The sequence below is a fragment of the Sinocyclocheilus rhinocerous genome, unplaced genomic scaffold (genome assembly GCF_001515625.1).
Source record: "Sinocyclocheilus rhinocerous isolate Xijiao unplaced genomic scaffold, SAMN03320098_v1.1 scaffold1115, whole genome shotgun sequence".
NCBI classification, from domain to species: Eukaryota; Metazoa; Chordata; class Actinopteri; order Cypriniformes; family Cyprinidae; genus Sinocyclocheilus; species Sinocyclocheilus rhinocerous.
Window position 1 is genome coordinate 1,402,577 of NW_015658514.1, and position 23,314 is coordinate 1,425,890.

General features: G+C 37.0%; 1 protein-coding gene across 1 annotated transcript in view; it reads left to right on the plus strand.

The window, feature by feature from the left end:
* The window catches only part of LOC107722356 (VPS10 domain-containing receptor SorCS2-like), a 135,634-nt gene that overhangs the window by 53,699 nt on the left and 58,621 nt on the right, over window positions 1–23,314 (plus strand). Inside the window, exons 2-4 of the mRNA XM_016530682.1 lie at window positions 5,731–5,798; window positions 9,083–9,149; window positions 9,651–9,718. Of these exons, the coding sequence (XP_016386168.1) occupies window positions 5,731–5,798; window positions 9,083–9,149; window positions 9,651–9,718 (203 nt within the window). The remainder of the gene's footprint in view (window positions 1–5,730; window positions 5,799–9,082; window positions 9,150–9,650; window positions 9,719–23,314) is intronic.

Genomic DNA, 23,314 nt, shown 5'->3' on the forward strand with positions numbered 1-23,314 from the left:
AATTCCTTGTGTGTGTAAACATACTTGGTAATAAAGCTCTTCTGATTCTGATTCTGATTAACTAAGGTTAACTAATGAGGTCTTATTGTAAAGTGATACCTATTGGTCTTTATAGTTCTTTTGCACTTTAATCTGTGTAAAACTTTTAACTTTATACATTTTTCTGTATTGCTTTATTGCATTTAAATGTTCAGTTATTTTTGTTATAAGAAAAAAGTTATTAAACCTGTTATACTGTATTATACTTTTTTTTAAAACTTAATTTCAATATCGTGATAATACCGTATACCGTAATAAAAGCATTAGCAATTAATCGCAACATGAAAATTTGATACCGGCATATCCCTAGTTCAACGTTAGATTTTTTAAAAGCAGTAATTCACTGTTTGAAAGAAGGCCTTTTAATAGAAGTTGTCTGTAGTAGAAATGTGATTTTATTTTTTTCATGGAAATGAATGAAAAGGAAAATCAAAGTGCTGCTTATATTTAAACATAAAAGAGATTACTCTGCAATAAAAACATACTACCATTTTCAGAACTCAAAACTACCTACCCAGTTAAAATATGAATTATTATTTTCTACTCTTTTGAAGCGCTCAGATTTGAAATCAGGAAGAAAAATCTTCCTCAACATGGCCCTTAACATGCATCATTGTCATATTTAATCAAGAATGTGCGTTCTGCTCCTCCCAAAACTTTGCATAGCTTTCCTAAAGACCTGAGTATTAGAAACGAATGGCTGAAGTTTATTTTTTTAATTATGGGCCTGATCTTTTATTTTTAGCGATGTGCGCAATTATCTTTTACACATAGATGTATATCACAATGTGGAAAAAAGATCTCTCTCTACTTCCGTTTCATTACAACTTTAAATATTAGGCATTTTTAGATTTGAGCTATTTAAGTTAGCACATTTAGCTCATTTCCCCAATTTAGATTTTGTGTTGGCATTTAACAGTCACTGAAATGTAATCTTTTAACAGTGTTATTAAATAATTTGTGTTTTTAATGTGATTAGGAATATCCGAAAATGAATATCCATTTTTCATACTGTTCTGCATTATAATGTTGTGATGCATAAATCACTTAATGCACTTAAAATGATTGATCTGATTGATCTTTTTTGTCTCAAAATAGTATAGAGAACAAGAATCTAGACAAGAATCACTCTCAATAACAGGTTCGTCCCGTCCTCAGTAAAACCGAACAGTGAAATTAATTAAATGAAATGAGTTAACTTCACTCAAATAATAATGAAAGTTAATTGGACTTAATTGAAATAAGTTCTGTAAATTTAAAATGTTGTTGTAGTAAGGTGAACTTAAAATTATTGCATTTTCTAGTTCCCAGCATGCTTTGCATCAGACAACAAGGAAAATAAATGTAGAAATTAAGTGTTATTTTGTGTGTTTTTACACAAGATTAACATAGAGAGACATAAGTTAGTACTTAAATGTTGTGTTATGTTAGGATTTACATAGGTTTCTGTTATGTTGGTTTTGTAGTGTTACCGTTGTGGTGAAGAGTAGAGCCTGTGGTTAGGTTGAGGATGGACAGCAAAAATTAAAGACTTTTTATAGTGCATGTTGTTTGACTATTTACATGCAAATATTGTGAGTCTTTAAGATAACTACATTAGTACGTGCCAGTGTGCAGTTGTTATCTAGCACTTAACTATAAAGATCTGAATGAATGTGCTGTTAATGGAAACAAGTTGTATATAATTATCGTTGTGATGAGTGGGGTGGGATCATGGAATGGAGGCTTGGCTTGGCTCCCATGGCTCTCAGCCCCGCCCCACTTGTCATAAAAATGTTAAACTCTACTAACTTAAAAAAAATAGAGTTTGTTTACTCAAATATTTTGAGGCAATAAGTTTCCACAAATGTTTTGAGTATTCTTAACTTATCAGGTTTTACAGTGTGCTGATTCTGCTGTTGTATTTATTTGTCTGCTCTCACTTCCTCTTGGTAAACAGATAAACTGAGGGGCTGCCACCAGAGTGCCTGTGTATTAAGGAAGTCGTCGCTTCCCTTCACTCTCAGCTGATGGCAGCTTTGTTATAGCTCAAAGTAAATGATGTGAAGATTATTCTCTGCATGCTGATGTCAGTAATAAGTTCGGTGGGCTTTGCTCTAAGCTGCTGATCATCAGTTGTTCTTTTCCTCAAACTGTATTTGCATGATTTCAGTGAGTGAAAGGCTTTGCTCCCAGTGGTTCATTAGCGTTGTACTGCGACAGCTGGGTGCAGACAGACTCTTTCCAAAGGCCACCATCTGACGCCTGTGCGGGGGCACTCGGCCCCCTGGGTAGGCTGAGAAAACTGTTCGCTGTGTAGCCTGATGCCAAATGCGCTGTGGACAGCTAATATGTTTGATTAGGTTCAGCATAATAAATTCAAAAGGAATTGTCAAAATGTTGTCTGTATTGATGAATAGGGCATATTCGCAGTTGTTGGTGGTCACATTGTGGGAAAGCATAAATGCCTTCTGTCTTGTTGAGTGAATGTAGACCACTCATCCACTGTTTGATACATGTTTTATTCATCATCAAGTATGTAAGGCCTTTAAAAATCATAAGTGGAAAAAGATACTTGGTTATTCTTCCAGATACAGCTGTGTCTGCAGTAACAGTAAGCCTCATTTTCTTCAGTGTTCCAAGAGAGAAAGGTTCTTTAAATTAGTTACAGATCACATCTGGTAAATAGCTATGTTCTTGACAAATTATGGCATGAATAGCCAAGAGGATGTTTGGGGGCCTGATGTCTGAGATGCTTTTCATGGAAGTTTTGATGGAAGTTGATGATAGACAAAGACAGAGAGAGAACGGAAAGAAACATAATATGTGGAGTAATAAAGCACAAGAAGCAGACTTGGTTTGAACAATTTTGATAATGATCAGATGGCTCGTTTTTGCTCAAATCACAAACGAAAAAACCAAACGAACAAGATTGTTGATTCATATGCACTATTTGTAGAATTACAGTCAAATAGATTTAGTTTGTTTATTCTCACTTATACATTAACTTTTACAAGTTTGGGCCCAGTAAGATATTTTTAAAGGAAATAATATGCTTTTATTTAACAAGGGTACATTAAATTGATCAAAAGTGACAGACAGTATAGTCATGTAGAATGTTACAATAGGTTTCTATTTCAAATAAATGTTGTTCTTTTTTTAACTTTTTAACTTAAATGTCTGTGTGTGTAATCACAGTTTGCACAAAAATATTAAGCAACACAACATTTTGTTTCATGAGCACCAAATCAACGTATAGAATAATTTCTGAAGAATGATTTCTGACTGCTGAAAATTCAGCTTTGTCATCAAAAGAATAAATGTAATATTCTACATTTTAAAATATAGCAAAATACAAAACAGTTATTTAAATTTTTATAATATTTCACAATATCACTGTTTTTTACTGTATTTTTGATAAATGCAGGCTTGGTGACTTCTTTCAGAAAGATTTTAAAAATCTTACCAACTGGTGGAATATTACAGCGAATAACAGTGTGTGGGAATTTATTAATTTTTTTATGAATAATTATGAATGTGGAAAGCAGGAATGATTACAATGAATCTCACAATTAAGCTCATATTAAACTTATATCACTCAGTGTTCAGAGCAGCTGAACTGTATTTAAAAACGTTTAAAAAAAAAAATTTATTAGAACAAAACATATTTGGCCTAGAAAACTGCTTTTCAAATGACTTTTTTAATTGTAAGAAATAAATCGCATTATAATGTTTTGTTTCAAAAATATTCTGGCTTGAATGCAATGCACTTTATACAGTATTTTGACATGACTGCAGGAATAACTTAATTTTTAATGAACTGGGTTTTGGTACAGTTGGATTTGAGACCTCCCATGGATCACTGATAAAGGTTAAAATAGCTTTCCGGCCATACACAACCTCCATACTGTTAAAAAACCTTTGCTTTTCTGCTCACACCTTTCTGACCTTTAGCGCCTCTGTTGTCTGCAGAGGGAGGGACAGACTCAAGGCAATAACCCTCTCAGCCGATCCTCCAAGCAACGCCCAAGGCTAGCCCGGTCCACACGCTTCCTGCCACATTCCAGTGCTGACCTGTCAATCACTCTGCCAAGGCCCTGAGTCTCTCTGACCCTTTTTCGTGGCAATGCTTTTCCGCTGGGCTTTGCTGTCAGAGACCCAGTGTGTGAGGCAGCAGAGAAAGATAAAGGAGACACACAGACGCAAGTCATCCCCCTTCACTCACACTCTACTGATATGTTACTGCAAACTCAGGCGTCCTACTAACATGAATAAAAAATAGGAGAGGCTTTAAGGATACACCTCACACTGGCTTTTATACCTCATCAAATAGACCAGAGGAAGGCATCATTTTGTGTAGCCTATGTGTGCGTGCTCTCTATTCGTCATGTGTTTGTCATATCATGCACAAAAAAAAAAGCATTTACCGTCCATTACACAAACACAGTAAGTCCTGGGATTGAAACCAGTTTTATAGAGATATAGTGGCTTTCATTGTGAAAATACTTCAAGGCAAGTAGAATCACACTGCAGAAAGAATCTTGTGGTGGAGCTACAGTAGATTTCATTATCTGTATTGTGTTGATTGAAGCAATTACTGGCAGCCTAATCAGCAAGGTAGCTGCTTTTTAAGCTTTGGTCTTGCTAAAATGCCACAACACAGATAAATACATACAGAAACCCTCCAACATAAATTCTAATTAGCAAGGTGTCACTATATGCAATTTCAGACCTATTATATAGCTGTGTATCATACATGTTTGGATTAAAAAAACACTAAAATGCAACTGATAAATGAAAGCTATGTTGCTTGTTGACACTGGTTACCCCACTTGCATATTTCATGTGTGATTTTTATGGTTTTATGAAAAAAAAAAAAAAAACTCTTGAAGAAAAAATGATCAACAAAATAGACGCACTGTGGTGATGCCATCAGAAAATCTAAATGTAATCTGATCCTCATCACCAGCTGGAGTTTCAGCGATGAATCTAATCCAGACCAGTTATAAAAGACTTATTTTGTGTTATGGATTTAGAGGTTGTAAAACAGCTAACCTGTTTTAGATAATGTTTCAGTATATTGGGCTTCATTTTAACTTGTACATAACTGTTTGATGTCCAAGTGTTTAAACCTGTGACTGTAGCAATACAGGCCAACAGCTTCTGTCAGTCTTTTCCATACTGCTAACTCCCTGCTGCCAGCTGAAGAAAGTAACTTGGCTTCGTGCTATGTGTATTCATCAGTGCTATAGCAACTGCTTGCAGTGCAGTCGGTCCTAAAGATAAAAAAAGAGTAAGTTATTAGCAGAAGCTAGGAAGATGTTGTCCATCAAGTGGTTACGGTTTGATGGATCTGTCAAATGAGGTTAGCATATGCTGTTTCTAACACCACAAACACATCATGCTTCTATGTGAGTCTGAGGAACTAGACACTTGCAGTGATGTCTCTCTGCTGTGTTTAGAGAACATTTTCTCAGCAAATTCAGTTTCTCAGACTAAAAAGTTTTTGCAAATGCAATGTCCGCTGCAGATGTGAGATCCTACAAGAGAAAGCAGGATTGAGTGTTCTTAATGTGTTCGAATTGCTCCATCTCACACACATTTTCAATGTGATTTTCAGACACGACTGTATTTTTTAATAGAATTGTACATACAATGTGTAAATGTAATTATTTTCTTCAATGTTTAATGTCACTTTTTTTCTCTTCGTAGGTCATCCTCATTCTCACTAAATATTACCATGCAGACTCCAACAAAGTTCTTGAGAGTTCCCTTTGGAGGTAAGTGACAGAAGATTTTTTTCCCTTTCAGGTCAAATTTAGGTTCAAACACTTAAATCCTACAGACTCAGAGACAAAAACGACTTCAGTCACAATAGGAACAATTTTTTAATGGTGGGTTAGGAAAAAATCCCTTGTAGCGCCTTTTCAGATGACAACAGTCAATTTGTAATTCAAATGATTTTCCCTTGAGATTCCCTTTGAGAATTTTTTTTCAAGCTCTGCTATTGATTTATTTGATGCCAATTTTAGATTTCTCATGGAAAATATTAAATGCTATAGCTTCAGTCAGATCAAGTCAAGCTTATCGCCTTTCAACCATGTTTGTGAATTTTGAGGGGGGACAAAATGTTGCTCCTCTTACAGGTTGTTCTGCTAAATGCAAAACAATTGAACAATTGTATTCAACATGACAAAACCACAATACACACAGTACAGACAGCAAATGGCTAGACATTTACTTTACAATATACACAGATTGTTTAATTTATTTATTTATTTTTACCTCTAACCTCTGTATTCGCCCATTATCTGTCTTCAAAAATATCCATTTATTATTTGTTAAATAAATTAAATACAAATTATACAATAACATTATACTGTATAATTTCTTTAGATTTTATTTTTATCTGATCTTCGGCTAAGAATAAGAAATACCCTATGTGAATATGTGGGTTTCCAAACAAAAGATCTAGTATGCTAATTAAATTTGTATTGGATTTTTGTTGTAGGGCTGAAATGATTAAAGATGAACAGCGTGATATATAAATATGGTATGTCTGTATATAAATATATATAAATATATAAATATGACGCCTGAGACTGTCACTGTGATTTCTTGTCTATGATCACTTCTGCTCCTTATACTGTACAAACAATGGAAATAAGCATGGCTAGATAATGCTAATAGATTAATTTTTTGAAAGATAATTTTTTATGAACATGACTGCTTTAATCAGATGTTACGGTTTTAAATAGTTACATATTGGATTAAATAGTTATATATATTGAAATACAGTATGAATAATACAATTGAAACAAGATGAGTGAGAGTGAGAGAAATGAGTGAGAGAGAAATGTACGAAAAGATAGAGTGCAGCATAAGGGGCCATTCACACAGAACACACTTTTGCTTTGAAAAACACGAGACACAGGCAATAGAATGGGGAAAAAACTCAAGGTCTGGAGACACTTTTTTTTTTTCTCAAAAGTTGAACTTATTTTAACTTGGGCATTGTGTATTTAGAATGCCGTGTCATGAATGAGAAGCTGCAATAGATGCAAGACGTGAGTGTTATGTCCAAATACGTCCATCTAGTATGTATTTACATAGAAAAACACTGGAAAGCTAGTGCAATGTGAACAGCTCCTGAAGCTCAGAAGAGAGGAAGAGAGATGCCAGTGAGGGCTGGAGTCTGACCTGATGGCATGGCCTTTAACACTGTTGTCCAGGAAGACAGAGCTCAGGTAAAGAGGAAGAGCATAAGGCAAGAGGAGAATCCAAGAGCAGATGCCAGCGAAAAAGGAGTGAATGTAGATGATTGAGGTCTTCGTTTATCCGGTTCGAAACATTCAAACTGACCGTCAGCAGATCACAGCTGACCCTCGTTGTAAAACATTTCACCCAACAGGCTTAGACTGTCTGTGGGCTAAGGAAAAGGTCCCTTATGGTAAGAACAGAAGTTCATGTAGACAGCATAGCGAGTACATCATTTAGAAATTACCATTGTTTATGCCTGGATCTCTCTCTTGTGTTGGTTTCTGCAGTCCTCTTAGGTGTGATAAGCAGGTCCAGTGCCTCTGCAGTGAACTTAGAAATGACTTAATTAGGACTGCCGAGGGCTTTCCTGGACCCTGTGCTAATTGCCTCACACTATCCACTATTAGCAACTAACCCTGACCGTTTAATGACTGCCAGTTAGGTCTTTGTTTGTTTTGCTTTGTTTGGGGCTTTGTAAACCTTTCTGGGTTAGACAGAGTTAGGCTTAATGACCAGTCTATCGTGAGAGAAACGTATTATTTATTGTGGGGTTTAAAGATTGAGGCCACTGAAGTGTGAAAAGAAGATGGAGCTAAAAATATAGTGCCGCATATGGAATAATTGATGCCATGTTTGTTCCAATGCCCTCATTAGCCTGTCTGTCTGAGGTTGATACGAGGGTGGCATTAATTTTACATTGGGGCTCAGATTATATCAGTTGCACAGCTGCCTAATGACCAGGTGGAATGCTAAACACTGTCTTTTTCCCAGCTAGAGCTTCAGCATTTAACGGACCCCATGTTACATGCAGGCAAACATTGTAGAAATGTGCACTAGAGGAGCTGAAAAGAGAATATGTTTTGAAAGAAAGGGCACAAGACTGTACTTGACATGTGTTTGGGCAGGTAGGGAACCTTTGTGGCCATCTGGATATTTCTTTATGGCAGGAAGGCAAAATTATAGTGCAATGCTTCCTTCTTCATTCAGTTCATGACAGTACTTCAAACAGCTTCATGCTCTTTTTCGTTTAGTTATTTGAGTCGTAAGGATATCATATTACTTATCCCACCTATCGAGGGCTGTATTTGACGCACTTGAGTTGCCTTACGTTAGCACATGGTGCTTGTCCGGAACAGTTGGTGAGAACGGCCGCTCTACTCTCATGCCTCTCATGCAGGAAAATGTTTCACTCTGCAGAAAGTTGTGGTGGAGCTACAGTAGATTTCATTATCTGTGTTGTGTTGATTGAAGCAATTACTGGCAGCCTAATCAGCAAGGTAGCTGCTTTTTAAGCTTTGGTCTTGCTATAATGCCACAACACAGATAAATACATACAGAAACCATCCAACATAAATTCTAATTAGCAAGATGTCACTATATGCAATTTCAGACCTATTATATAGCTGTGTATCATACATGTTTGGATTAAAAAAACACTAAAATGCAACTGATAAATGAAAGCTATATTGCTTGTTGACACTGGTCACCCCACTTGCATATTTCATGTGTGATTTTTATGGTTTTATGAAAAAAAAAAAAAAAACTCTTGAAGAAAAAATGATCAACAAAATAGACGCACTGTGGTGATGCCATCAGAAAATCTAAATGTAATCTGATCCTCATCACCAGCTGGAGTTTCAGTGATGAATCTAATCCAGACCAGTTATAAAAGACTTATTTTGTGTTATGGATTTAGAGGTTGTAAAACAGCTAACCTGTTTTAGATAATGTTTCAGTATATTGGGCTTCATTTTAACTTGTACATAACTGTTTGATGTCCAAGTGTTTAAACCTGTGACTGTAGCAATACAGGCCAACAGCTTCTGTCAGTCTTTTCCATACTGCTAACTCCCTGCTGCCAGCTGAAGAAAGTAACTTGGCTTCGTGCTATGTGTATTCATCAGTGCTATAGCAACTGCTTGCAGTGCAGTCGGTCCTAAAGATAAAAAAAGAGTAAGTTATTAGCAGAAGCTAGGAAGATGTTGTCCATCAAGTGGTTACGGTTTGATGGATCTGTCAAATGAGGTTAGCATATGCTGTTTCTAACACCACAAACACATCATGCTTCTATGTGAGTCTGAGGAACTAGACACTTGCAGTGATGTCTCTCTGCTGTGTTTAGAGAACATTTTCTCAGCAAATTCAGTTTCTCAGACTAAAAAGTTTTTGCAAATGCAATGTCCGCTGCAGATGTGAGATCCTACAAGAGAAAGCAGGATTGAGTGTTCTTAATGTGTTCGAATTGCTCCATCTCACACACATTTTCAATGTGATTTTCAGACACGACTGTATTTTTTAATAGAATTGTACATACAATGTGTAAATGTAATTATTTTCTTCAATGTTTAATGTCACTTTTTTTCTCTTCGTAGGTCATCCTCATTCTCACTAAATATTACCATGCAGACTCCAACAAAGTTCTTGAGAGTTCCCTTTGGAGGTAAGTGACAGAAGATTTTTTTCCCTTTCAGGTCAAATTTAGGTTCAAACACTTAAATCCTACAGACTCAGAGACAGAAACGACTTCAGTCACAATAGGAACAATTTTTTAATGGTGGGTTAGGAAAAAATCCCTTGTAGCGCCTTTTCAGATGACAACAGTCAATTTGTAATTCAAATGATTTTCCCTTGAGATTCCCTTTGAGAATTTTTTTTCAAGCTCTGCTATTGATTTATTTGATGCCAATTTTAGATTTCTCATGGAAAATATTAAATGCTATAGCTTCAGTCAGATCAAGTCAAGCTTATCGCCTTTCAACCATGTTTGTGAATTTTGAGGGGGGACAAAATGTTGCTCCTCTTACAGGTTGTTCTGCTAAATGCAAAACAATTGAACAATTGTATTCAACATGACAAAACCACAATACACACAGTACAGACAGCAAATGGCTAGACATTTACTTTACAATATACACAGATTGTTTAATTTATTTATTTATTTTTACCTCTAACCTCTGTATTCGCCCATTATCTGTCTTCAAAAATATCCATTTATTATTTGTTAAATAAATTAAATACAAATTATACAATAACATTATACTGTATAATTTCTTTAGATTTTATTTTTATCTGATCTTCGGCTAAGAATAAGAAATACCCTATGTGAATATGTGGGTTTCCAAACAAAAGATCTAGTATGCTAATTAAATTTGTATTGGATTTTTGTTGTAGGGCTGAAATGATTAAAGATGAACAGCGTGATATATAAATATGGTATGTCTGTATATAAATATATATAAATATATAAATATGACGCCTGAGACTGTCACTGTGATTTCTTGTCTATGATCACTTCTGCTCCTTATACTGTACAAACAATGGAAATAAGCATGGCTAGATAATGCTAATAGATTAATTTTTTGAAAGATAATTTTTTATGAACATGACTGCTTTAATCAGATGTTACGGTTTTAAATAGTTACATATTGGATTAAATAGTTATATATATTGAAATACAGTATGAATAATACAATTGAAACAAGATGAGTGAGAGTGAGAGAAATGAGTGAGAGAGAAATGTACGAAAAGATAGAGTGCAGCATAAGGGGCCATTCACACAGAACACACTTTTGCTTTGAAAAACACGAGACACAGGCAATAGAATGGGGAAAAAACTCAAGGTCTGGAGACACTTTTTTTTTTTCTCAAAAGTTGAACTTATTTTAACTTGGGCATTGTGTATTTAGAATGCCGTGTCATGAATGAGAAGCTGCAATAGATGCAAGACGTGAGTGTTATGTCCAAATACGTCCATCTAGTATGTATTTACATAGAAAAACACTGGAAAGCTAGTGCAATGTGAACAGCTCCTGAAGCTCAGAAGAGAGGAAGAGAGATGCCAGTGAGGGCTGGAGTCTGACCTGATGGCATGGCCTTTAACACTGTTGTCCAGGAAGACAGAGCTCAGGTAAAGAGGAAGAGCATAAGGCAAGAGGAGAATCCAAGAGCAGATGCCAGCGAAAAAGGAGTGAATGTAGATGATTGAGGTCTTCGTTTATCCGGTTCGAAACATTCAAACTGACCGTCAGCAGATCACAGCTGACCCTCGTTGTAAAACATTTCACCCAACAGGCTTAGACTGTCTGTGGGCTAAGGAAAAGGTCCCTTATGGTAAGAACAGAAGTTCATGTAGACAGCATAGCGAGTACATCATTTAGAAATTACCATTGTTTATGCCTGGATCTCTCTCTTGTGTTGGTTTCTGCAGTCCTCTTAGGTGTGATAAGCAGGTCCAGTGCCTCTGCAGTGAACTTAGAAATGACTTAATTAGGACTGCCGAGGGCTTTCCTGGACCCTGTGCTAATTGCCTCACACTATCCACTATTAGCAACTAACCCTGACCGTTTAATGACCGCCAGCCAGGTCTTTGTTTGTTTTGCTTTGTTTGGGGCTTTGTAAACCTTTCTGGGTTAGGCAAAGTTAGGCTTAATCACCAGTCTATCGTGAGAGAAACGTTTTTTTATTTTTTTATTGTGGGGTTTAAAGATTGAGGCCACTGAAGTGTGAAATGAAGATGCAGCTAAAAATATAGTGCTGCATATGGAATACTTGATGCCATGTTTGTTCCAATGCTCTCATTAGCCTGTCTGTCTGAGGTTGATACGAGGGTGGCATTAATTTTACATTGGGGCTCAGATTATATCAGTTGCACAGCTGCCTAATGACCAGGTGGAATGCTAAACACTGTCTTTTTCCCAGCTAGAGCTTCAGCATTCAACGGACCCCATGTTACGTGCAGGCACACATAGTAGAAATGTGCACTGGAGGAGCTGAAGAGAGGGTATGTTGTAAAAGAAAGGGCACAAGACTGTACTTGACATGTGTTTGGGCAGGTAGGGTACCTCTGTGGCCATCTGGATATTTCTTTATGGCAGGAAGGCAAAATTACAGTGCAATGCTTCCTTCTTCATTCAGTTCATGACAGTACTTCAAAGAGCTTCATGCTCTTTTTCATTCAGTTATTTGAGTCATAAGGATATCATATTACTTATGTCACGTATCGAGTGCTGTATTTGACGCACTTGAGTTGCCTTACGTCAGCACATGGTGCTTGTCCGGAACAGTTGGTGAGAACGGCCGCTCTACTCTCATGCCTCTCATGCAGGAAAATGTTTCACTAACACAGATGGCTTTCCTAACAAAATCAATGTTCTAGAATAAATGAATCGAATTAGTAAAATTTTCTCTTGTTTTATTCATGATATTCATAGAGCCGCCGAATCCCAGACTTCAAAGACCGGTCCGTCATTAACCAGACAACCAGTCTTTCTCTAGAAGTCATTCAGTGAATTATGTAGAGTCTTCCGTGTTGATGTTTTCACGAGTTCACACTTACATGTAATTAAATAAAGGTTATGCATATTTGGCGTGCTGTCCAGGGAGAGGGCTCCGAGCTCGGCAAGACTCACTTAATTGTTGTTGTTCAACTCATAAATTATGCACTGACATTATGATGGAACGGTCTGAATTCAAAGACACAGGGAGCAGATAAATCAAATTAAACTGGAGATTTAAGTTCAACTCACGCCATGAGGCTTTTCATTTGTCGGGTTAAAGTTGAGCATTATCTGCATCTTGGTAGAAAAGTGTGTGAAATTCTTTTGGTAGTTTAGTAGGGTAGTAGCTTAAGGTAAAGGGTTTGTTCGTTTGAATAAATTAGAACAGTTTATGTCATTGTTTGACAGTTATTGTACTGTTATTTGGACAGTAAATGCAATAACAACGTTTCTAGCAGGGCTGTTGATGAAGGAGAATCAAATCAAATTTTGATGAAATTGATAACAATAAGTTGAATCTATCACTGAGAAAAAATGCCAAATAAAGATTTGTTACATTATTATGGCAGATGATTAAATCTTTGAATAGATGGTCACCTTACAAAAATGTTTTTATTTTCATAACATTAATCATAAAGGAATATTGTATTTTGTCCTTGTCATTCTGAGGTATTTTTTAATGATCAGTCTGCATGTACTTGCAAAAACACGAAGGTGGTACTTCAAACTTGAATTGCTCTGATGGTAGAAAAAATCCCCTTTTGCAGAATTTATGTGTTGGGGACATGATTAATGATGTAGTTTTTTTAATCACATTATTCTTTTTGAATAATTAATCACACTATATTCAGTAGACAGCACTAGTTTCTGGATATATTCATGATACATGATTGTCCCTTGAATGTTTATGGCCATTAGAAGGTGTGGGGCTCCTACATAATGTAGGTATAATGACGGTGTAGAATCTGAGCGATCAGGGTACATAAAAAGAAATACATCAAAGCTGATTCAAAGACACCTAGAGAGGCACCTTAATAATTCATGATAGCACTAGCAGTTAGCACTAGCCCTGGCAGACTTTACACACCTGAAAATAAACTCATCAAATATACTCCATTAAACTCCACATATGTATGATGCTTTACTCTGTACTGCTATTATTATTGGTTGGGTTGGAGGATGGATTCTGGAGGAATTGACCGAAAGAGTGAGGCAAGCAACTGTTCACACTGCATAGTGACACTTCATTTTGCTGATGTCGTCTTACCGTAGCATTTTATTTTTGCTACCAAACCTCTATAGTATCTTTAACATGAGCTTTCATTTTTAACTCAGTTTGTTTCTACGCTACTGCTCTTTATTTGTTGTTATTGACCTTTATGTCAGTAGAGAGAGGACGAGAACACAGCAAGTCCCAGTGATCAATGAAAATGTGATTATATGTGTGTGTGTTTCCTCTGAGGTCTTGCTTTAATTCCCAATTGAGCAAAAGAGATGTTTATGACAGTGGTGAACTTCTCCTGAGGTTCTTTACTGTGATCGAAAATGCATGTTTTTGTGTCAGTGATCTCAAATTTAACTCTATTTTCATGTTTTGTTTTTTTTCATATCAACCACAGTCTTTCTGCATATGTTATTCATTTATATCTATATGATCCTATAGTCCGAAATTGGAAAACTACTTTCATTTGAACTTGACTTAAGTACAGAGTCAGTAGCTAAACAAGCGTCTCTCAACCAGCAGCCCACGGCTGGCAAGCTCTGACTTGTGTTCCCTAATTTTAACCATTTAGCATTGATGGTGTTTCATCTCTGCCTGCGCTTTCACCAGTGCACATGTACAAGCTGATGATAGTGATATTTTTGCATACCATGCATATCATGTGTAAAGTATATACTTTTTAATTAAATTGATGGAAAAGAACACCTATTATTTTAGTGGTGTGCACTTTGTCAACAGCCAGTCTAATAAGACGCTCTCGCAACACGTCTGTTTAGAGCACATCTCTCTTTTTAGTGCCAACAAGCAATTCAGATGATCCGAATACTGAATTCACAAACTGCAATGTCAGCTTTGGTACGTTCATTTGTGTTGCAGATGTTCCATTTTCAGTGAGGTACTTCACCTCATCTTCAATTAGGACAGCTAATAAAATGAGGTCACTCTAGAATTCTTTCAGATGTTGGCAAAAGATTGTCCAAGCTTGGTAAATGATCAGACTTAGACTTCTAACTTTGTGAAAATGTTTCCAGTTTAGTGTACCATATGCAACAGACATTTAGCGATTGGAGTGGGTGGTCTGTGGGCATGACTTCTGACGCTGAGACTAATATCTCATTATTTTTAACAGTCCAAAAACACATTTTGTAAAATCTTTTTCTTTTTTTTTAACCTGCTATAACCCCCTTGAGGCCCCCTGAGGAGACACAGTTTGAAAGTATGTAATTTAAGCTACATTCCCACTACATCCCATCTGACTAAGTCTCCATCTTTGATATTTACTTCAATTACAGTTACTCTGGTTACAGACATTCACAGGTATTGTGAGAGCAGAAATGGGGTTTGTCATTATTTGTTTATGCAGACAATATTCGAGCTGCTCCTGTAAGTGGTTTATGATGAGGACAATTTAAAGGGGTCATATGACAGTGCTAAAAAAGAACATTATTTGGTGTATTTGGTGTAATGAAATGCGTTTATGCGGTTTAAGGTTAAAAAAAACATATTATTTTCCACATACATTATTGTTTCATATGCCCCGCCTTTCTGGTGTGCGTCAATTTTTACAAAGCTCATCGGTCTGAAACGCGATGTGTGCTCTGATTGGCCAGCTATCCAGTGCATTGTGATTGGCCGAATACCTCAAGCGTGTGACGGAAATGTTACGCCCCTTACCATACTGTGATGCCGTGTCCCGGCGCGACGAGACAAAACCAATAAAACCCATTACAAACGAGGCATTTGTACAGGCTGTGAGTCAGAACAGACATTGTAGGCTACTCTCCCAGGTTCAGGAAATAGTCCTCTGTAAATTGCGTTGCACACACGAATATTTGGTTTGAACTGTTCTGGAACAGTGTCTTTGCAACTTTAAGGATCTTATCTATTCACGAACAGCTTGTAACACTCCAAAGAGAAAGGAAAACTTGAAATCGCATCATATGACCCCTGAGTCACACCTACTGTCAGACTGAAGGAAAGATGCCTGATTTGAAAACCCCTTGTTATTTAGTGTAGATTATGATGATTTTAAGGCACTGCTTCAAAATATTAATAAATATGCTTTCCATCAAGCTTGTAAAAGAGCCAGTGGGGTTTTTTATTGATTGCTTTTTTCCTGATGTATACAAATGACCACTTCACAGAGTCTCTTTAGCAAACTCCCAGTCGTGCTGAAGCTGATTGTGCAGTTTTGAGAGCACAGACGCAGGCAGCATGAATACATTCTGATGTGTTTATCTCGAGTGCACCGCAAATAACAGGAGTGCGCGCACTGAGAACAGACAGGGAGCTGTTGTGCATGTAGACGCAGGAGTACACCCACATTCACACGCTGGAAGCGGAGCAGCACTTCCAATCACACCTTTCAAATGCATTTTGTGTTTCACACTCTCTCACACATGTCTTGTGCAGATGGGATTTATAATTCATGTGTTCTTCACACATCTTTTGAACTGCTGAAGAAGGATTGCCAAGAGACATTCCCCCCCATCATGCCTCACTAACACACACACACACACACACACACACACATAATTCTCAAGGGGATTCACTCCTCCATAAAACAATAAGAGATTCTCCAGCATCCCATCAACCCCCACCCCTCTGACCCCCTGTGCCTCTGACAAGTGTAATTAAGGGTCCTTGGGGGAGGAAGAGGGAGCGAAATGAAATCACTTCAGGCGATGCCTCCCGGGCCACCAGTCAGCACTGTCTTTTTTTAGAGACTTTAAAAACTGATTTTAGTCTCAATATCCCAGCTGTTTATGTCTTTGCTTTGTTCCCTTTTCTTCTATTTGTTCCTACCTTTGTTCTACTTGCATTTATCACAGCTGCTGCTTCTCTCCATCGCTCTGTATCTTTGTTCATCCAGTCACCCATCACTCAGCACAGAACACAGAATCAGCACAGAAAGCTCTGCAGATTTCCACAGAACAGGAACGACTGTCATTCACAGAGTTCTACACATCTTCCCGCCTCCTCTGTGTTTGTTTATTAAATATTTTGGCTTCTTTGATTATTGCTAGGAGTGTAATACTCTCAGGTCAGTTTAACCCCTTTTTTCCATGAGTTTTACCACAATGGTGAGCAACAGGTTCTCTGTGTTGTAAGAAATGTTGTTGAAAGAAGTCTCTTAAGCCCACCAAGGTTGCATTTATTTATTCAAAACCTCAGTAAAAAGAGGTTTGTGAAATATTATTACAATATAAAACAACTTTTTTTTTATTTGAATATATTTTAAAATGTAATTTATTTCTGTAATGGCAAAGCGGCGTTTTCAGCAGCCATTACTTTAGTCTTAAGTCTCACATGATCTTTCAGAATTTGTTGTAATATGATGATTTAGTGCTCAAGAAATATTTTTATTATCGTCAATGTTGAAAACAGTTGTGCTACTTAAAGGGATAGTTCACCCAAAAATGAAAATTCTGTCATTAATTACTCACCCTCATGTTGTTCCAAACCCGTAAGACCTTCGTTCATCTTCTGAAAACATATTTTTGATGAAATCCGAGAGTTTTCTGACACTGAGAGCAATGCAACTGAAATGTTCCCAGGCTCAGAAACATAGTAAGGGACATCGGTAAAATAGTCCATGTGACATCAGTGGTTCAACCGTAATTTTACGAAGCTGCAAGAATACTTTTATTAAACTTTGTTAAACACCTTTGCTGAAGCATTGTCTGTTTTCTTGCAGTTTTTTTAGTCTTAAAATGTCTTAAATTTTACAATATTAAGCCTTAAAAGTCAAAAAGTCGACAATTGAATTGATTGGGTCTTAATTACAACAATAAACGTTAGCATGCTATTTCAGCCATACTGATGTCTAGAGAGAAAGCCATTTGACCTGCCCCACTTTCTGTGGAATAAAGTCCTGGTCAGATGTATTACAGTAGCTGCTTTCTGTCTAAACAAAAAGAAACTTAAACTTAAATGGTTCCTGCAATAATGTGATAAATTACCCACCATATTCCTGCCTAAATTTAACATCTGCACTGGACAAAATATTTAGCACTGCCTTTTATGCTTAACACGAACAAGAAAAAAATATTAATTTAAACTTAATTAATAAATCTCAGCGTCAGAAGTCATGCCCAAAATTAAATTTAATTAATTTTTAACACATTGTTACAACATTAATTTTATGTTTTAAAACAAATTATAAGTAAACTGTGTGTGTTTCTTGAAAATCAATAACTTTTTTGCCAGATAAAACCTTATAATTCCAAGCGAAAAGTGTTTTTTTAGAATTAGACGCTTCTATCTGCATTTGACCCATTCCAAAACATCCCCGTTTACAAATTTGAGAGGATTTTGATATTGTACATTTAGAATACATTTAGGGTCCCTGTCATTTTCATGTTTTAAAGAAACTTGTTCCCCATATAATTTTTGCTATATGGAATGCAAAAACTTTGAAGCTCAATATCTCAAAACTGCTCAGAACGCAGATAGAACCTTATAATTCCAAGGTGACGATTTGTTTGGAAATGTTTAAGAAGTTTAAAAAGTTTTTTTTACATAACATTTTCCTGTTTAACAAAAAGAAAAAAATATATATCAAACATTATTTTATTTTAATGACACAAATGAAAAATTTTTTTCTCTTTAGTCTTATACACCTAACAGTACTCTAATTGTAAAAGTTTGAAAGCCCTTGCTTTAGGTTATAGTGCTGTAAATCTTTCTGTCATGACTTGTAGCACGTGTTTCTCCACGATTGAGATTTCCTGTACTTCAGTTTGTAAACTCTGTACTCTTCTGCAAGAATCTTCCTCTTTCCCTTCCTCACAGCCTCTGAGTTGTTAAATAGTTAATCCGTGCTCTGGCTCTTCTCCTGCATGTATATTGTAATGGTATGGGTCCTTTGCACCGCACTGGTGTTTCTGCAGAATCTGGGAGAAAAATAAGATCTGTAAGAATAACATAAACTATAGTTCTGTGTCTGTAAGGGTGTTTTTCAAACCTCTCCGAGGACCTGAACCGAAAGACCTTCTGTGTTCCTGTCTTTCTCTGTTTCTCACTCTCACACATGCACATGCAGAAGCCTGGAAAATGCGGCTTAGCGGAAAAGGAGAGAAAGGTCCAGGGAGGCAAAATATGCAAGTTGTCGTTCTCCACAGATCATCCTAGAGTCTTTTCTCAAGAATTGAAATCTGAACTGTGCTCTATCAAATGTTCCCATGTCTATGTGGTTGTGTGTGTGTCATAAGAGCTTAAAGCGGCAGTAATGAGGGAAGGTGATGATGGTGCCATTCACAGTGACTCTATTTACACCTCAGAGCTGCTAATGATGATAATAAAGGGAAAGAAACACAAACAGAGAGTAAAATACTCATGTACATGTACATGCAAAGTAATTTCAATATCAATATCTCATATTTGTGTCCATGTATAAACAGCCTTTGCTATGATTTGTGCAGTAGAATCTTGTTCATCATGGCAATAAAACTTGTAGAGAATTGGTCAGCAAGATACTGAGTAACTCAGCTATCTGGAAAGACTGTAATTCAACAGCTAGTCCCCAGCTGGTTTCTTGTACATTTCAAGTGGTTTTGCATTTCCTACATCAAGGCTGCTGACTCATAAATACTTTATCCACTCTGCTGTTTCTATGGCAGTGAAAACTACAGGGTGTGAGATATGATAGACAGACACAAGAGAGTCTGATAGGTTGTTGTGTGAGGCAAAGAGAGACGCATATAATCTGATCTGCTGAAATGTCAGTTGAAATATTGTTTGGTGTGTAGGTGTGCTTTTTAATCATTTTGCAATGCAATATCTGCCCCCCCTCAAATAGTTTTTCAGGGGCATTTTTAACTTACTGGTGGATTTTTTTTCTGACGATGTAAAGACATGCAGTTTGCCATTTATGCACTTAAGATGAATTAAGGAACTGAAATAAATTCTTAATCTGATAAATTATGAACAGTCAAGAAAAAAATACAATATTTCCACAATTAATGAGTGTCTGGCAAGGCACTTACCATCTTTGTCATTTTTTTGAGTTTTGGGCAGTGATTGCTTCAAATTCATACAGTGTTTTAGTTTTTCAACAACTCTGATCTGACAGCTATAAGTCAGTATGGTAAGATGCACTAAACTCGTAACTAGAACAATGGAAAATAGCAAAAACTCTAATATTAATAATAATATAACCCTAAAAATACATGAATTCACTATGGGTTTATTTTTTCCCCTCATTTGAAATATCCCGTGGTTTCTTTGACACTTCCAGTTGCATTTTTGCCCAGAGCCCTGGTCTGCTTCTAAATATCGTCTAACTGAAAGGATGTGAGCGAATGCACTGCTTTGAATATATGTGAAAATCTGAATGTACGTGTGTGGGTTTGCTTAGTCTATGGGCAAAATTGTCCCTAGAAGTGAGCTGAATCAACGATTCATGAAGAAAGTACTTTATGTGTTTTGCTGCGTTTTATTTACCCTGTAATCATTATTAATAATTAGCTTTATATGAAAATAATATAAGTGCATGGTTTATCCTCCTTTAGATAAGTAAATGTGTTTGTGTCTATGTGAAAAATGAGAAAAGAGGGAAGGAAAGACATGTAAATCTGGAATGTGAATGGTTTTTGAACTAGCTGAATGGAGTCAAACGCGTCGCCATCTGGAGAGAGTTTCACATTTCTGTGGACATTCCTTCAGTGACGAAAAACAGACTCGAACTAAATTACAGGCAGCTGCTGCTCTGAGAAACACATAGGGTTGAGTGAAGAGGAGGAGAGAGTGAAAAAACAAGTGTCCCTACGGATTTGTTCTTCATTTGCTTTTGAGAAAACTGTGAACGCATTCAGAGCTAAAAAAAACAAACAATGGCGCTTCTCTTGCCTCACGCGTTTTCCTATTTACCCTCTCCAGTTGAAGCGCTTGGCTCGTCACCAGCAGGATTTCACCCCCTCTTTATGTTGCCGAAGTGAGGCTGGAGTTCCGGACCTCACAGCTCAGGGGCTAAACGGTGCTGACAGAGCCTCGGTAATTACGGGACACACGGGAGTTGTAGTTCTCTTGCTCTCTGTAGCGGCTGAAATGATCTATAGGTTTGTGCAGGTTAAGTACTGTAAAGCAGAATCATAAAGACGTTTCTGACAGGTGTTTAAGCGAAGATCTTTCAGGCATGTCTTTGTGGTGTAGACGTATGTCAACAGCCGCTTAGATATGCATACGCATATACTTTTTTTTTCATCAATACCCACCGCTTTTCTCCTTCTCTCTCTCTCCTCTAGACATGAATAATACATTCCTTCATTTCCTTGGCCCGTTTTCTGACCACACACATGCTCACCACTGACCGTAACAATTTACTTCATACCGGATTACTTAGATCTCACCATAGACCGTGTTTCTGTAGTGCAAATGTCTGACAGTATTCAAAAAACTGTTTTTATATTATCTCACGAAGTGCACTGCTTTCCCTCGTTTAGTTTAGGGTCGTGTTGTGCTCTGATTTGAGTGGTCTCACACGGGTCCGGCTTTGAATCGAAGCTCACACACACACACAGACACACACTAATGCTCAAGAGTGAGTATTCAGCACGTTTCAGATGCGAGTTTACCATGGTGCTGTAGGCTCAGTGGGGAGCACTGAGGATATACAGTCACACAACACGACACAACATAGAGACTATCCATCTCTCTCCATTTTCCAACAGACAACCTGCTGCGTGTGTGTCTCCGTGTGTGTGTTTGGCAAAGGTGCTTGGCAGACAAGCCCATCAATGCTGTGAAAGTGTTTGCCAGGCTTTTATCAAACACCTCTGCTGGAGCTCATTGATTCAGCCCGGCAGGGTGGTCAACCAAAAGAAATCCTTGGTTTAACTTCAGTGCATTTGCTGTGCCGGTCTCTTGTACAATGACATGCGTTCTTGGAACTATTTTTTGTTTAAAATTAACAATGTAATACTACATAGTCAACCTGGCTAGAGATATAAAGCCAAACATATGTTATTATAATTATTTTTTTTTTCTCATTCTCTGAGGACTATTTGAGAAAAACAAAAACCCTGATAGGAGTTCAGAGTGTGAAGAGACCTTGTTGTGCTGCTGAACACAGCATACTTGGACAGCGGCCTAGCTTCAGGCAGTGACGCAGAAAGCTCACTTTGCTATTATCTCGTTCTCTCACTCCTTCTCCTGCTTACTTTAAGGCCAACACCTACACACAATAGGATGGAGGCTAGTGCAAGCAAAAAGGGCAGTTTCATGGTGTGAAAATGTGGCATAGCACATGCAGCAGCAGTTAGTTAGAAACTTGATTATACAGGGTTCCCCAAAAGTTTGAGCGTTTAACTCATACTAATATATCCTATCCAGTGGCATCTTTATTTGATTATTTTTTAATAATAAATCCAAATTATTTGGATATTTTAATACATAATTTAAAGACATTATTAATTGTGGCCTAAGTGTCCAAAAAGGGACTTTGATAGTATATTATTTGATATATTTAAAATATATCAACGGAGACTTATCACAATTAACGAGTTTTGCAAAGGGAGTAATCATTTCGATTGTGTCAATGCCGATAGCCTAGTGGGCAGTGTGCCGACATATGACACTGTTGCGTTACGGGTGTCCTGTTTTTCGAATCCTGGCCTGGTTCGAACCTCTTCTACACTTCTAATCTGTCGTAATAAAGGCAAAAAACACCAAAAAAATATATAATAATAATTTTGATTGTTTCAGTGTCATCATGTTCAGACTGGTAGATCTAGATCTAGTGCAGCTGTGTTTTTTTAAAGATATTAAAATAATAAAGAAAACCTTATGTTCAGGTTTCATTAATTAAGAAGCGTTATAATAGCATTTTTTGTGGGCATTTTCCACTCTTTCTTTGATTAAAACTGACACTTTTTGCTGCTGTACAGACTTATGTAAATGCTTTCCTCACAAATTAAATGTGATACAGCTCTGGCTCAAAGCTCCAGCTCCCCTCACACACAAGGTGCAGGTTTGCTGTATTGTCTAATTTAATTTATAACTTCTCTAATCCTTCAAAAAAAACACAGTCTCTTTGCAAAGCTTGCATTGCATTATATTACATACACAGATTTTTGTGAAGTTTTAACATCTCTGTAATCTTTGCAGCTTATTCTGAAAATTGCAGAAATTTAAAATTAGTTTTCTTTTCTTCAGATTTTTACTATGGTTCGAGCATTAATTAGGGGGGTCAGTCCCATGCAAAACTCCTGTAGTGCTCACCTTGCCACCCACAAAGGTATCAATGCTCTGGGACAACTATGGGGAAGGCACCAGTAAAACATGAGGTACTGTCACACAGCAAGGCCAAACACAACAGGTAAGTGCAAAACAGGATGGTTTATTGACTGGTTAAGCATAAGAATGGAACGGGTGAGGTAAAGGCTGGTGAGTGTCAACACAGTGAATGATTCCAGGGTTCTTATCTGAGTTCTGATGGGGTGTAACATATGCCGGTTTCGTGGAGATCGTGGAACAGATTCCAAGGAGTCGTTGGAGGATCGCGGGAGGAACAGAGGGTAAGTCTTTCTAGGAGAATTCC